Source organism: Monodelphis domestica, chromosome 1, assembly GCF_027887165.1.
Source record: "Monodelphis domestica isolate mMonDom1 chromosome 1, mMonDom1.pri, whole genome shotgun sequence".
Lineage (NCBI taxonomy): Eukaryota > Metazoa > Chordata > Mammalia > Didelphimorphia > Didelphidae > Monodelphis > Monodelphis domestica.
Window position 1 is genome coordinate 36,291,728 of NC_077227.1, and position 13,356 is coordinate 36,305,083.

General features: G+C 47.3%; 1 protein-coding gene across 1 annotated transcript in view; it reads right to left on the reverse strand.

Annotated features, from left to right (window-relative positions):
- Positions 1–2,227: 2,227 nt before the first annotated feature.
- The window catches only part of LOC100026396 (A disintegrin and metalloproteinase with thrombospondin motifs 7), a 128,352-nt gene continuing 117,223 nt past the window's right edge, over positions 2,228–13,356 (reverse strand). Inside the window, exons 15-16 of the mRNA XM_056797242.1 lie at positions 13,029–13,273; positions 2,228–8,294 (exon numbers count right to left, since the gene is read on the reverse strand). Coding sequence (XP_056653220.1) covers positions 8,097–8,294; positions 13,029–13,273 — 443 coding nt within the window. The 3' untranslated portion in view covers positions 2,228–8,096. The remainder of the gene's footprint in view (positions 8,295–13,028; positions 13,274–13,356) is intronic.

Below are 13,356 nucleotides of genomic sequence, written 5' to 3' on the forward strand. Positions count from 1 at the left end.
CTCTGGGCAGGGGAAAAGGAATAAAGGTGATGTAACAAGAGGCAGTGTGGTCTACTGGGTAGAACACTGGACCTGGAGTCTAGAAGACCAGAATTCAATTTCTGCCTCAAGCACTGACTAGTTGTGTAACCCCAGGCAAGTCACTTAACCTCTGTTTGCCTCAGTTTTCTTCTGAAAATGGAGCTAATAACCTACCTCCCAGGGTTGTGGTGAGGATTAAGTAAGATAACATATGTAAGGTCCTTTGTGAATCTTAAAGAGCTCAATAAATGCTATTAGTATTAAGTAAAAGCAAAAGATATCCATAAAGTTTTTTAAATAAAAAAGGAATACTTCAATTCAAATAAATAAACATTTACTGACTTAAATAATTGAAATTCATGACTTGACTAAATAAGGCCTGGAGCTTTGAACTGAACCATGGGTAGAGGGAATGAATGAGCTGAGGAGGGCCAGGTGCTAGCCATATTCACCTTAAGGGCAAGGGCACCTATCTGGGAGGAAGCTGATTAGAGCTGGGGTGGAGTCTATGGCCAGAGTCCAGAGACCATATAGAGGTTGCCCTCACTACCCAGGCTCTGTCACTGCAAGGACCAATGGGCCCCCAACAATCATTAGAGATGGGAGATACCCATGCTTGCATGCCCAAGGTAGGCACTAGGCTGAGTCAGGAGATCCTGAGCCCCACTGGGTCTATTTCTGGCCCCTTTATGATAGCAAGTGCTATCAGTGTGCCCAATGGATATGCAAATCTGTTTCCCCTTTTAGAATGAAAAATAAATAAGCTTCCTAAATAGCTCTGAACAAACTCTCCAGAAGGGGAGCTCCCAGTGGGGAGGACACAACTTTACCCTAATCTGGACACAGCCCAGAAGACTCTCAGAATAATAGCTCACATTCATAGGAAGCTTTTCTTTTAGTCATCTAAGCCTAATGACAGCTCTCTGAGGCGGATATTAATGCTACACTACTCACCATAATAACAGCTTACTTTTATAGAAAGCTCAGCAAAGCACCATGCATATATTATCTTATTTGAGCCTCACAATAACTCTGAGAAGTAAGTCCTTTTATTATCCCCATTTTACAGATGTGGACATTGAGGCAATGAGAGAAATAAAGGAATTTACTAAAGGTCACATAGCTATTAAGGCTCTAGTCATTCCTGATTATAACCCCTGTGTTTTCCTGACAGCACAATCTAGCAGCCTACTATAAATATTATTCCTAGTTTGTGATTCAGTGGCTGGCCCAAAGTCACACAGCTAGTATCAGAGGCAGGATTCAGACTCTGGGTCTAGGGCTCCTTCTCCTATTTATGGTTCCAATCATTCCTTCACCCATAAGCATTTATTTATTTTGAAATCCTTACCTTCTTAGAATCAATAGCATGTATTAGTTCCAAGGCAGAATAGTGGTAAGTGACAGGCAATGAGGGCTAAAGGACTGGTTCAGGGTCACTTGGCTAAGAAGTGTCTGTGGCCATATTTGAACCCAGGACCTTCTTCTATCTTTATCCACTGAGCCACCTAGCTGTCCCCACTACCACAAGCATTTATTAAGCACCACTACATGCCAGACACTCTCCTAGGCACAGAAAGTACAGAGAAAATAGCGCCTAGCAGGCAACTATGTGGCTCAGTGGATTGAGAGTCAGGCTAAGAGATGGAACATCCTGGGTTCAAATCTGATCTCAGATGCTTCCTAGTTGTGAGACCCTGGTCAAGTCACTTAATCTCCTTTGCCTAGTCCTTACCACTCTTATGTTTTGCAACCATTACTTAGTATTGATTCTAGGGTGGAAAGTAAGGGTTGAAAAGAAAAGAAGAGAAGAGAGGAGGAAAGGAAAGGAAAGGAAAGGAAAGGAAAGGAAAGGAAAGGAAAGGAAAGGAAAGGAAAGGAAAGGAAAGGAAAGGAAAGGAAAGGAAAGGAAAGGAAAGGAAAGGAAAGGAAAGGAAAGGAAAGGAAAGGAAAGGAAAGGAAAGGAAAGGAAAGGAAAGGAAAGGAGAAAGGGGAAAGGAAAGGGGAAAGGGGAAAGGGGAAAAGGGGGAAAGGGAAGGGAAGGGAAGGGAAGGGAAGGGAAGGGAAGGGAAGGGAAGGGAAGGGAAGGGAAGGGAAGGGAAGGGAAGGCAAGGCAAGGCAAGGCAAGGGAAGGCAAGGGAAGGGAAGGGAAGGGAAGGGAAGGCAAGGGAAGGCAAGGAAGGGAAGGGAAGGGAAGGCAAGGAAAGGCAAGGAAAGGCAAGGAAAGGCAAGGAAAGGCAAGGAAAGGCAAGGAAAGGCAAGGAAAGGCAAGGAAAGGCTTTACAATCTGTTAGGTGACAGATTGACAGTCTTAGAGTTGTTCACCTAATCCAACCCCTTCATTTTATAGCTGAGGAAAATGAGGTTTAGAAAAGCAGAGACTTGCCATGCTTGCAGAATCAACCATGAAGCAAACACTTATTAGGTGCCCTTGTGCCTGGCCCATATGTCACTTCTAAGCAAACAACCCATTCCTCTCTGCTGATGAAAATAACATCTGGCATAGAACTGCCTTTTGTTGTTCCCCCTACCTTCTAAAGAAGAAATGATCATGAGGACAAGCCCTGAAATGATGAACTGCCTTGTTTGGGGCAGAGAGAGAACTCAAGAACCCAACCAGATCACTGAAGCTCTCCATCTCATCTCTATCGCATCTCTGTCCTGGGCTTGTGACCTGTTTCCCAAACTACTCCTCTATCTTCTCCTTCAGTCCCGGTGGTCTGTGCTATACTCTGATGATAGCATCACTTCTTGGTTTTGACTCTGCTGATCTCCACTAGACATTTCTCCTCTCCTGGCTGCTAGACCTTCTCACCTAGTATTTCTTAATAGAAAACGCACTCCTTACACTTCACTCCACTCCTCCCTTATAACAAATACTGCCTGTAATACTCAATGAATATGTAAATCAGTTTTTACTTTTAAAATGAAAAAAAAAACTGCTACACAGCTCTGAACAACCTCCTGCTTTTGTTGGAATAAGAGATATAGTCCATGGACATTTGAAGGCTTCTCATCCCACCAAGTCCTAGTGATACTGTTGAGATCACGCTTACTTTCCTTTGTCTTTGGATCTCAGTTTACTTGCTTGTCTACTAGACTTTGGATGTTTGTGTACCTATATCTGAGTTTAAGGATTTTATTGCTATTGTCTCCCTTAGATTTTTGTTGCCCACTAATTTATGAATATAGGGCAGCTAGGTGGCATACCATGCCTGGAGTCAGGAAGACTTGAATTCAAATCTGGTCTCAGTCACCTAGTAACTGTGTGATCCTGAATGAGTCCCCTCAATCCTATTTGCCTCAGTTTCCTCATCTGTAAAATGAGCTAGAGAAGTAAACCACTCTACTATCTCTGCCAAGAAAACATCAATGGGGTCACCATGCCTGGAGTCAGGAAGACTTGCATTCAAATCTGGCCTCAGTCACTTACTAGCTGTGTGATCCTGAATGAGTCCCTCAATCCTATTTGCCTCAGTTTCCTCATCTGTAAAATGAGCTAGAGAAGTAAATGGAGAAGTAAACCACTCTAGTATCTTTGCCAAGAAAACGCCAATGGGATCACAAAGAAGCAGGAAAAAAAGACTACTGATTGACAATTTGTGAATCACTCTCTTGCTACTTTTCTTCCACCATTCGAGGTACTCTCTATGGTCTTCAGCCTGGTGGATATAGGTGGGCAGTGTTTTCTTTCTCCCTCTTTCCCTTTACCCATTGTTTTTTGAATCAAGCCCTTCTGATTAGATTTGCAAGATGCTAAGAAAATCTTCTTACCAGTCCTTGGTTAAGTGCATTCTCTCCTTGTCCAGAACCTTGTTATTCCCATGTTGGAAGCCAGAGACCATAAATCAGGTGGAAGGTCCAGTGAGGCCCCCAGATATTTTCCAGATGAACCACCATCTAGTCATACCTCCCCCACTTGTACTCTGAAGTGGAGTTTGGAAAATCCAAGTATAAATGAACGTATTTATTCCTTTTAAATTCCAGGCTCTACATCTCCAGTTCACCGTGTATTCGGGTACCAGCTTGATATTCCTCAAAACCAGAGCTGACTGTATCATTTCCCTGCTCAAGAACATGCAATCTGTCCCTCTTGCTTTTTTTAGGACGGAACACGCTATCCTCAGCCTGGATTTTAAGGTGTGTCCCAATCTAGCCCCTACCTAACTTTCTAGTCTCATTTCATGCTTTGGCCCTTTGGGCACTCTCCACCCCCATTCAGGTGGATGACCCCATTGGATCTGCCATTGCTGTGTATCTGGAATGCAGCCCCCCTCCTGCCCCCCAGCTTAGCCTTAGCCAATCAAACCCAAGTACACTGGTAGGTACAGCGAAGGTGCTGTCTGCTACATGATTCCCTCAGTGGTCAATGTTCTCTCCTTGTCATTAGTATGTGTTGTTGTCTACATACTTGGCATTTAGTCAGTCAGTCGATAAACATTTATAAACTACTCCACACCAGGCATCGTGCTAAGTGCTGGGGATATAGTGAAAAGCCAAAAGACAGTCCCTGCCCTCAAAGACCCCACACATTTTTATAGAGTCAGTATAGTGTAATGCCTAGAGAGCCAGCCCCCAACCAGAAAGACCTGGGTTCAAGTCCCACTTCTGACACATACTGACCCTGGGCAAGTCATTTTACTTCCTTGGCATTCTACGCAACTCTTTAAGACTATCAAGTACAAAGAAGCTGCCAACCTGCACTGTTAGAGCTATTTCCTCATCTAGGAGTTCACTATAGATAGAATCATTCAATCCTAATATTTATGAATCTGGGTTCACAGGATTACAGATCTGGAGCCATAAGGGGCCTCAGAGACAAGCAGGTATTCTCCCTCATTTTACAAGTAAGGAAACTGAGGCATGAGGAGATTAGGAGATGGCTTAGGTTATATAGGTGACAGGCTGCAGAATCAGAATTGGAACTCAGATCCTTTAACTCCAGAGCTAGGGTTTTGTCATATATTTTAGAGAGTCCTTCCAACACCCCATTCCCAAAGAATATAAACTACCTGAGGACATGGATGGTATCTTTTTGGTTATTTGATTTTATATCCCTAGCATCTAACACAATGCCTCGTATACAGAAGGGGCTTAACAAATGCATGTTGAATTGAATAGTATGATCCTATTTCTTTGATGCTTTATGGTTTACAAATCACTCCCCTCCCAGGAGTTCAGTGAGATGAATAGTACAAGGATTATTGTTTGGAGCTCTCTTCCTCATTAGCCATCAGAGTCTGCCTTATCCTGTGGGAACTGGGCCATCACATGCGTTTCTTCCATCACTCCAAGATGTCTCAATATGAAAGGCCAAATGAGGGGGCAGCTGGGGGGCTCTGTAGTTTGAGAGCCAGACCTAGAGATGGAAGGTTCTGGGTTCAAATCTGGACTCAGACACTCCCTAGCTATGTGACCCTGGGTAAGTCACTTAACCCCCATTGCCTATCTCTTACAACTCTTTTGCCTTTGGAACCAATAGTGTTGATTTTAAGACAGAGCTCTTTCCCCTTCTCTGTCTCTGTCTCTCTCTCTCTATCTCTGTCTCTGTGTGTCCCTCTGTCTTTCTCCCCTCCTTGCTCTCTCCCCCCTCCCTTCCTCCCTCTCTCTCTCTCCTGCCTCCATTCCTTCCTCCTTCCCTTTCTCTCTCTGTGTCTCTTTATCTCCCTCCCTTCTTCCTTCTCTCTTCTCTTCCTCTCTCCCTCTCTTTCCTCTCTTCCTCATCCTCTGTCTCTCACTCTCTCTGTCTGTCTCTGTCTCTCTGTCTTTGTCTGGCTGTGTCTCTCTCCCTTCCCCCCTCTCTGTCTCTGTCTCTCTCTTTCTGACTCTCACTATGTCTCTCTCTGTCTCTGTCTTCACTGTCTCTCTGTCTCTCTCTGCCTCTGTCTGTCTGTGTCTCTCTACCTTCCTCCCTCTCTGTCTCTCTGTCTCTGTCTTTCTGATTCTCACTATGTCTCTCTCTCCATCTCTGTCTCCACTGTCTCTCCTTCTCTCTCTGCCTCTGTCTGTTTGTCTCTCGGTCTCTGAATATCTCTTTCTCTCTGTCTCTGTCTGTCTCTCTGTCTCTCTCTGTTTCTCTGTCTCTATCTCTGTCTCTGCCTCTGTCTCTGTCTCTGCCTCTGCTGCCTCTGTCTGTCTCTCTGTCCCTCTACTTGTCTCTGTCTCTGCCTCTGTCTGCCTCTCTGTCTGTCTCTGTCTGTCTCTGTCTCTGCCTCTATCTGTCTGTCTGTCTGTTTCTTTCTATCTCTGTCTCTCTGTTTCTCTCTGTCTCTGTCTCTGCCTCTCTCTGTGTCTCTGTCTGTCTCTGTTTCTTTCTATCTCTGTCCCTCTTCTCCCTCTCCCATCCCCTCCTTCCCTGACTCTTCCATAGTCCTGATTTTCAGGTGTGACACTGGGCATCCCTTCGATCAATGCACATGGCAGGGCAGGAGAAGAGATGCTCAGCCCAGTGACTGGCACCTAGACGCTTCACACAGATTCTTGTTACAGGCACTGTGGGTGCCCCAAAGCCCCAAAGCTGGGTAGGACCAAATCTCTGGCCCCAGGCAGGCTGCTGGTCAGGGCAAACCTCCCGGGAGGTGTCTGCAACCTTTCACATGTCAACAACACTTACCTCCCCCCATGTGGCCCCACCCTGTGCTGGCCTCTTGCTGGGGAGTGAGGAGTTGGCATGGGATGGAACCGAAGACAGCCGGGCTGCTGCGATGTGACAGACGCCAGCTGGGGACCTCAGGGCCATGGAGGAAGACCTGATCCTTAAATAGAGCAGCAGTTTGGGGGAGAGAGGCCAGGGGTCAAGGAGGGGGTTTAGAAAAGGGGCAAGGAAGAAGGCGAGCGCCAGCGTTACCTGGATACAGAGCAGGGGATGCTGTTATATGGGGGGGGTCAGAGCAAGGCTCTTAAGCCAGCCGGCGGTGCAAATGCACAATTCTGGGGGCCGCTGGGGGGACACAGTGTCCTGGATTAGGAGCCCAGGCGAAGGACGGAGCAGGAGACTGAAGGAGGAGGACACAGAGAAGAGGAGGAGGCCAACGCGTCGTTGGAAAGGGGCACATTCCAAGAAATGGGTCATCCAAGTTTTATAAACGGGAGAATTTGCCACCAACCAACAACAGTCCAGAAAGACCAAGATGGGCCACAGCAGTCGCTTCAAGCTTTCTCAACCAGGCAACATTAATGAGGCACCTACTGTGTGCTTAGAGCTGGGGATGCAAGGACAACCATGGAGGTGTCTGCTCTAAGGAGCTTGAGTTCTCCAGGGCTACAGCCCTGGGTGGCTCCTGCCTCAGAAACTGCTGGCAGTGGGAGCTGAAAGGCTCGAGACAAGTGTCCTTCCATCCCCGCTCATCCACCAAGACGCCATGCTTCCCAAGTCTAGGGGAGACATGGGGGAAAGATGGTAGACGCTGGGATAGACATGCGAAGAAACGAAACAGTATCCTCCAGGAGAGATACTTTCGGATCCTAGACTTGGACGAGCGAGGGATGCTCTGGTCCAACCCGGTCATGTAAAGATGAAGAAACTAAGGTCAAAGGAGGCAGCGATGGGTAGTCACACAGGTAGTAAACGGAGAGCTGAGAGTTGAACCAATGAATCCACAAACATCAAATACTTACTACGTGCCCAGCGGTGGACCAGACTCGAGATGCAATAATCATATTAATCATAACAATAACTAGTACTTAATTGGATGCTTTCAGATTTGCAAAGAACATTACAGAATCTCATCTGTTCATCGCCACCACCCTGGGAGGTGGGTGTGATTCTTATCCTTATTTTACAGAGGGGGAAACTGAGGCAGGAGAGGTCACAAAGAGTCCTGATTTCAAATCCAGTCTCTAGCCCCATCTAGGCGCCTACAAAGACAAAAATGAAAGTCTCTACTGACGTAGGGTTTGCATTCTGTAGGGAAAGCACCCAGCAGACATTCCCCAGGCGCCATGTTGTTTCCTACAAAAGTTCTCTGAAGTAGGCAGCCAAATCTCAGTTTCTTCCTCTATAAACCAAGAGGGTTGGGACGCCCGGCTCTCAATGCCTCTGAGATACACCTTTGGGAGGAGGCTCCTTTGGAGGTTCAGAAAGGTGAATGTCTCCCCTGTGCCCTCCTTGCCCCTGGCCGCGGTGCCTTACCTGTGCCACAGGTCACCGTGCATTTGGTCCAGGCTCCATAGCGCCAGGAGAACTCCGGAGGCTGGATTTCATTTTCATTGTCCGCCTCCCTCCGGATGGTGTACTCGTAACGTACTCCAGGATTGCTCTCTTGGAACAGTAGCTAGAAGGGGAAACCGAGGCAGTGGTCAGCGTGCCTGACGGTCGGTGCTGGGGAGGGTGTTTATGATCCGGAGGTTAACCACTGGGCTGGAAGCCCTTCTTCAACAGGGCCCAGTGCCTTGGCTCTGGGATATTTTCTGATGGTTCTGTAACCACAGGCTGTGAGCAGAGACCGCCTGGCTGGGTCCAGCTGCCCAGACACCTCATTAGCAAGTTGGGGGCTTCCTCTCCATTCCCCGAGTCACCATCAGGGTCCTGGCCTCCTCTACTCACACCTGGACCGCTGCCATAGCCTCCTTCCCAGCTGGCGTCCCCTGACTCTAATCTGTCTTGTCCATCAATGCCTGCTACTTTGGGCTGGTGGGTCCAAAGGAAGGGGATTCCCCTGACAAGAGAAGGGATGTCGTAGAGCAAACAGATGTGGAGAAAGGGGGCTTGGGTTCAAATTCCACCTCAGACACCTACTAGCTGTGTAGCCAAGGGCAAGTCCCTTGACCTCTGTCTGCCTCAGTTTCCTCCACTGTAAAACAGAGATTGCCAGGCATGGATTGCCAGAAGTGGCCCTCCCTGCAGGTTAGAGGGGCTGGGGATAACTGATAATTAGCCTCTAGGTCTCTGTAAGTCCCTCGAGGGCAGAGCTTGGAGGAGAAGACATCTAAGGTCCCTGGGAACCTTCCACCTCTCCTCACCAAATGTGATTTCACCAGATTCCCTGGCCCGTCGCTTGCTGGGTCACTCTGGGCTGGCCCCTCCATTCTTTGGGGCTTCCGGATTTTTTATCTATAGAACAAGGGGGCAGGTCTAGACGATTTTTCTCTAAGGTCCCTTCCAGCTCCATCATTCAGTGCTGAGTCAGATTATTTAGGTTTGGTGGGAGAGGAGGAGAGGGCTGAATTCCATCCCCACCACCGCTTTCTGCACACCCTTAAACCCTGCACTATTGAGAATGCCTCTCTGGCTTCCCAGCTTCCTAGGACCTGGCCCTGGGTGTGCTGGGGGGATGGAGAGAGATTGGATGGGACACAGAACAACCCAGCAACCAGATGAAAACATCTGGGGGTCCAGCTGCTGGTCAAGGCTCTTTATACACTAACGGAGCTGAGGGAGGACGGCCAACTCTGGCTAGCAGAGAAGGGCTGGTTCCACACAAGGAGACCTCGCACCCCTTGCTAGGATCCTACAAGGCAGCCACTAGACCCAGACTTCAGGGACTCCCCCTTCATTTATTTCCCATGAGACTTTGGCCATGATGTTTGGCTTTTCTGAGAGACCTCGGTTTCCTCATCTGGTCAAATGAGGGGGTTGGACTCGATGGACCAGAAGGTTCCTTTCAACCCTAACTCTACAACCTTGCATCCTTGGACATCGTCTGGTCCAACTCATTCATTTTACAGAGGAGAAAATAGGTCCAAGAAGGGGCCACATGGAAGGCTTAGAAGGAGAATCTCCTCTCTACTGGACTGCCCAGAGTGGGAGGCTTGGGGCAAGGGAAACCTTGCCATGGGGCAGGGATTAGTGACCAAGGTGGCATCAGGATAGGCACAGTGTGAGCCCAGTACTTTGGACTTCAGTGCCTATAGTCGCTGCCCAAGATGGGGTACGCCAACCCTGGTCCTTACTGTTGAGTGAATTATTCTGATGGGCTTGGAGATGGGTCTGGAGGGTGGGGTTCATGATTGATCATTCTGGGGAGGGGCGATATCTCCTGGGGGGCAGACTTGCCACCCTTGATTTCATTCTGAATCAGGCGCTTTTGGAAAGTGTAAGGGAAACAAATGCCTTCCAAGCTGCAAGATCGTCTCGGGGGAAGAGTTCCAAAGGATGATTCAATCTGGGTCTTGTTCTCAGCCTTTGAAATGAGGCTCTTTGGGCCCAATTTGTTACTTTCCTAAGGTCCCCACAGCCCCTCCCCAAGAGTTCAAAGTCTGGGAGGCCTGAGCAAGACGAGGATTTGGGCCCTGAAGGTGTCTTGTGTGCCCCCTAATGAGGCTCTTTTCCTGCAGAGTAGGTAGATGAAAAAATTAGCATTGGGGTGAGGAGGAATGAAGGATGTAAAGCAGGAGCTCTCACCCCCATTTTTAAAACCTTACTTTCCATCTTATAATCAATAATATGTATCGGTTCCAAGGCAGAAGAGTGGTAAGAGTTAGGTAATGGGGGGGTTAAGTGACTTGCCCAGGGTCACACAGCTAGGGAGTGTCTGAATCAGATTTTAATCCAGGACTTCCCATCTCTAGGGTTGGTTCTCAATCCACTGAGTCACCTAGCAACCGCCCTAAGTATCAGATCTAAAGCAAAAAAGGAGTAAGGGATAGACAATTAGGGTTAAGTGACTTGCCCAGGGTCACATAGCTAAGAAGTGTCTAAGGTCAGATTTGAACCCAGGTCTTCCTGACTTCAGGTGTGGCTCCCTATCCACTTAGCCATCCAGCTTCCCTAACAATAAGTGAATCTTCACAATATCCTGATAGGTAATAATGGAGATAATAATATGGCTAGCATTTCTGTAGCTTTATTTTATTTGGTCTCACAACAACTTGAGGAAGGAGGTGCTATATATAATAATGTCCATTTTACAGTTGAGAAAACTGAAGCAGAGTATAAACAACGCTTAAGTGACTTGTACATGGTTACATATAATGTGTCTGAAGCTGGATTTTTAAACTCAGGTCTCTCTGACTCCAGGCTTGTCTGTCTGTCTGTCTGTCTGTCTGTCTGTCTATCTATCTATCTATCTATCCTTCCTTCCATTCACCCATATATCCATCCATCCATCCATCCATCCATCCATTCATCCATCCATCTATATATCTATCTATCCATCCTTCCATCCATTCATCCATCTATCTATCATCTATCTATCTATCTATCTATCTATCTATCTATCTGTCTGTCTATCTACCTATCCTTCCTTCCATTCATCCATTAATCCATCTATCCATCCATGCATCCATCCATCTGTCTATCCATCTATCCATCCATCCATCTATATATCTATCTATCCATCTATCTATCTAATCCTTCTTTCCATCCATCCATCCATGCATCCATCCATCTGTCTATCCATCCATCCATCTATATATCTATCTATCCATCTATCTATCTAATTCTTCTTTCCATCCATCCATCCATGCATCCATCCATCTGTCTATCCATCCATCCATCTATATATCTATCTATCCATCTATCTATCTAATTCTTCTTTCCATCCATCCATCCATCCATGCATCCATCCATCTGTCTATCCATCCATCCATCTATATATCTTTCTATCCATCTATCTATCTAATCCTTCTTTCCATCCATCCATCTGTCTAGCTAGCTATCAATCCATCCATTCATGCATCTGTCCATCTAGCCATCCATCCATCAGTCTGTCTGTCCATCCATCCGTCCCTCTGTCCATCCATCTATCCTTCTCTCTGAAGACCTTTTGCCTGGAGCCTCCCCACCTCTATTGGCCCTTTCAGACTGTTTCAGCCTCAGGCGGGCTGCCAACCAGTAACTAGGCTTTCTCTCAGCCGAGATATGGAGGAGTGGGGAGCGGGAGCTGTGTCAGGAGATGCCTGGCATCCATCTCGGGTTTCCTGTACATCTGGCCCAGGTATGAGCTGGGGTGGAGGGTTGGGGGGAGGGGAGAGGACCCAAAGGAGCCTCTCTCTGGCAGGACAGGCATCGAAGATGGAGTGGGAAAGAGGAAGCCCTAAAATGATTTCATGCCATCTCCATCTTTTGTCTGTATTCAAAACAGCTGGAAATTTGGTTTTATTAGGGACACCATGACACAGGGCTGGCCTCAGGAACAGATGATGCCTGGGAAGCAACTTGCCCTTGGGACTCTCGCTGGGGAGGGGGACCCTGGAGCAAGGTGGGCCAGAAGAAGGAGGGACTTCGGCTTCTGCCATTGGGTGAAGGCAAGGGGAGGACCAGACAGCTGGTTCCTTCACGATCTCGTAGCAGAAACTTCTAGGAGGCTTGTCAGAATACCAGCCATGGGTCTGTCCAGGGCACCTACTTCTTGGAATCTGTACTAGCGGGGGATCAGGAACCAAAGTTGTAAAATCCAGTCTTTGCAATATATTGTATCTCTCTCTCATCCACAGACCAAATGTGTAAATATATATAAAAACCTTCAACATAAATATAAGTATATAAATGCTGGCTGTTAGTCAAGCATTTATGAACTACCTTCTGTATGCCAAGCACTGTGTTAACTTTGGGTTTCCATCTCGTCTCCTCTTATTAGAAGGAAATCCTAGAGGGTGCAGGGATCTGTGATTTTGCCTTCTCCGTATCCCCAGGGCCTAGCACAGTGCCTGGTAGACAGCTAATGATCAATAAATGCTTATTGACGATTGGCTGGTGGGAAAATAATAGACTCAAGTGCAAATCAGGAGATCTGATTTCATCTCCACGTTTCCTCTCTACCACTTATTAACTGTATTACCTTGAACAAGTCACATTCCCTTTCTGTGCCTCAGTTTCCTCAACTGTAAAATAAGGATAATCAGAATAATACATTTACTATCCTACTGGATTGTTGCGAGGGAAGCACCTCAAAAATCCTAAAACAGTCTAGAAATGTGAGCTCTCACACCCCACACCGAGGGGTCTTTGAGGGCTCAGAGTGCGTCTCCTCCATCCAGCTGGGAGCCTCTATTGGGTGAATCCCTCCACCATGCCCAATACAGGGCTCCCATTGCCCTGGACTCCCCAGACTCCAGGGTGGGCATACCTGAATCCAGACGGGCTCCCAGGTGGGTCCTGGGGATGTGAGATTCTCCCAGTTCCCATTCCTCTCATAGGTGAAGGTGGTCCCGGCCACCTTGTAGTCGCCATTCCACTGGATGGTCCATCCACCATTTAGGAAATATTTCTCTGGATCCTCACTCCTCAGTGCTAGGAAATTCCCAGCCTCAGCAACCTCCTCAATTCGGATCTCTCTTGCCCCCGCTGGGATGAGCCCGATGTCCACGTATCCTGTGAATGGTTCAAGCACCCTCCTTCAAGTATTCCCTCAGCTAGAGAGAAACGCAGCTAAATAGCCCATCCCTTGTAGACTC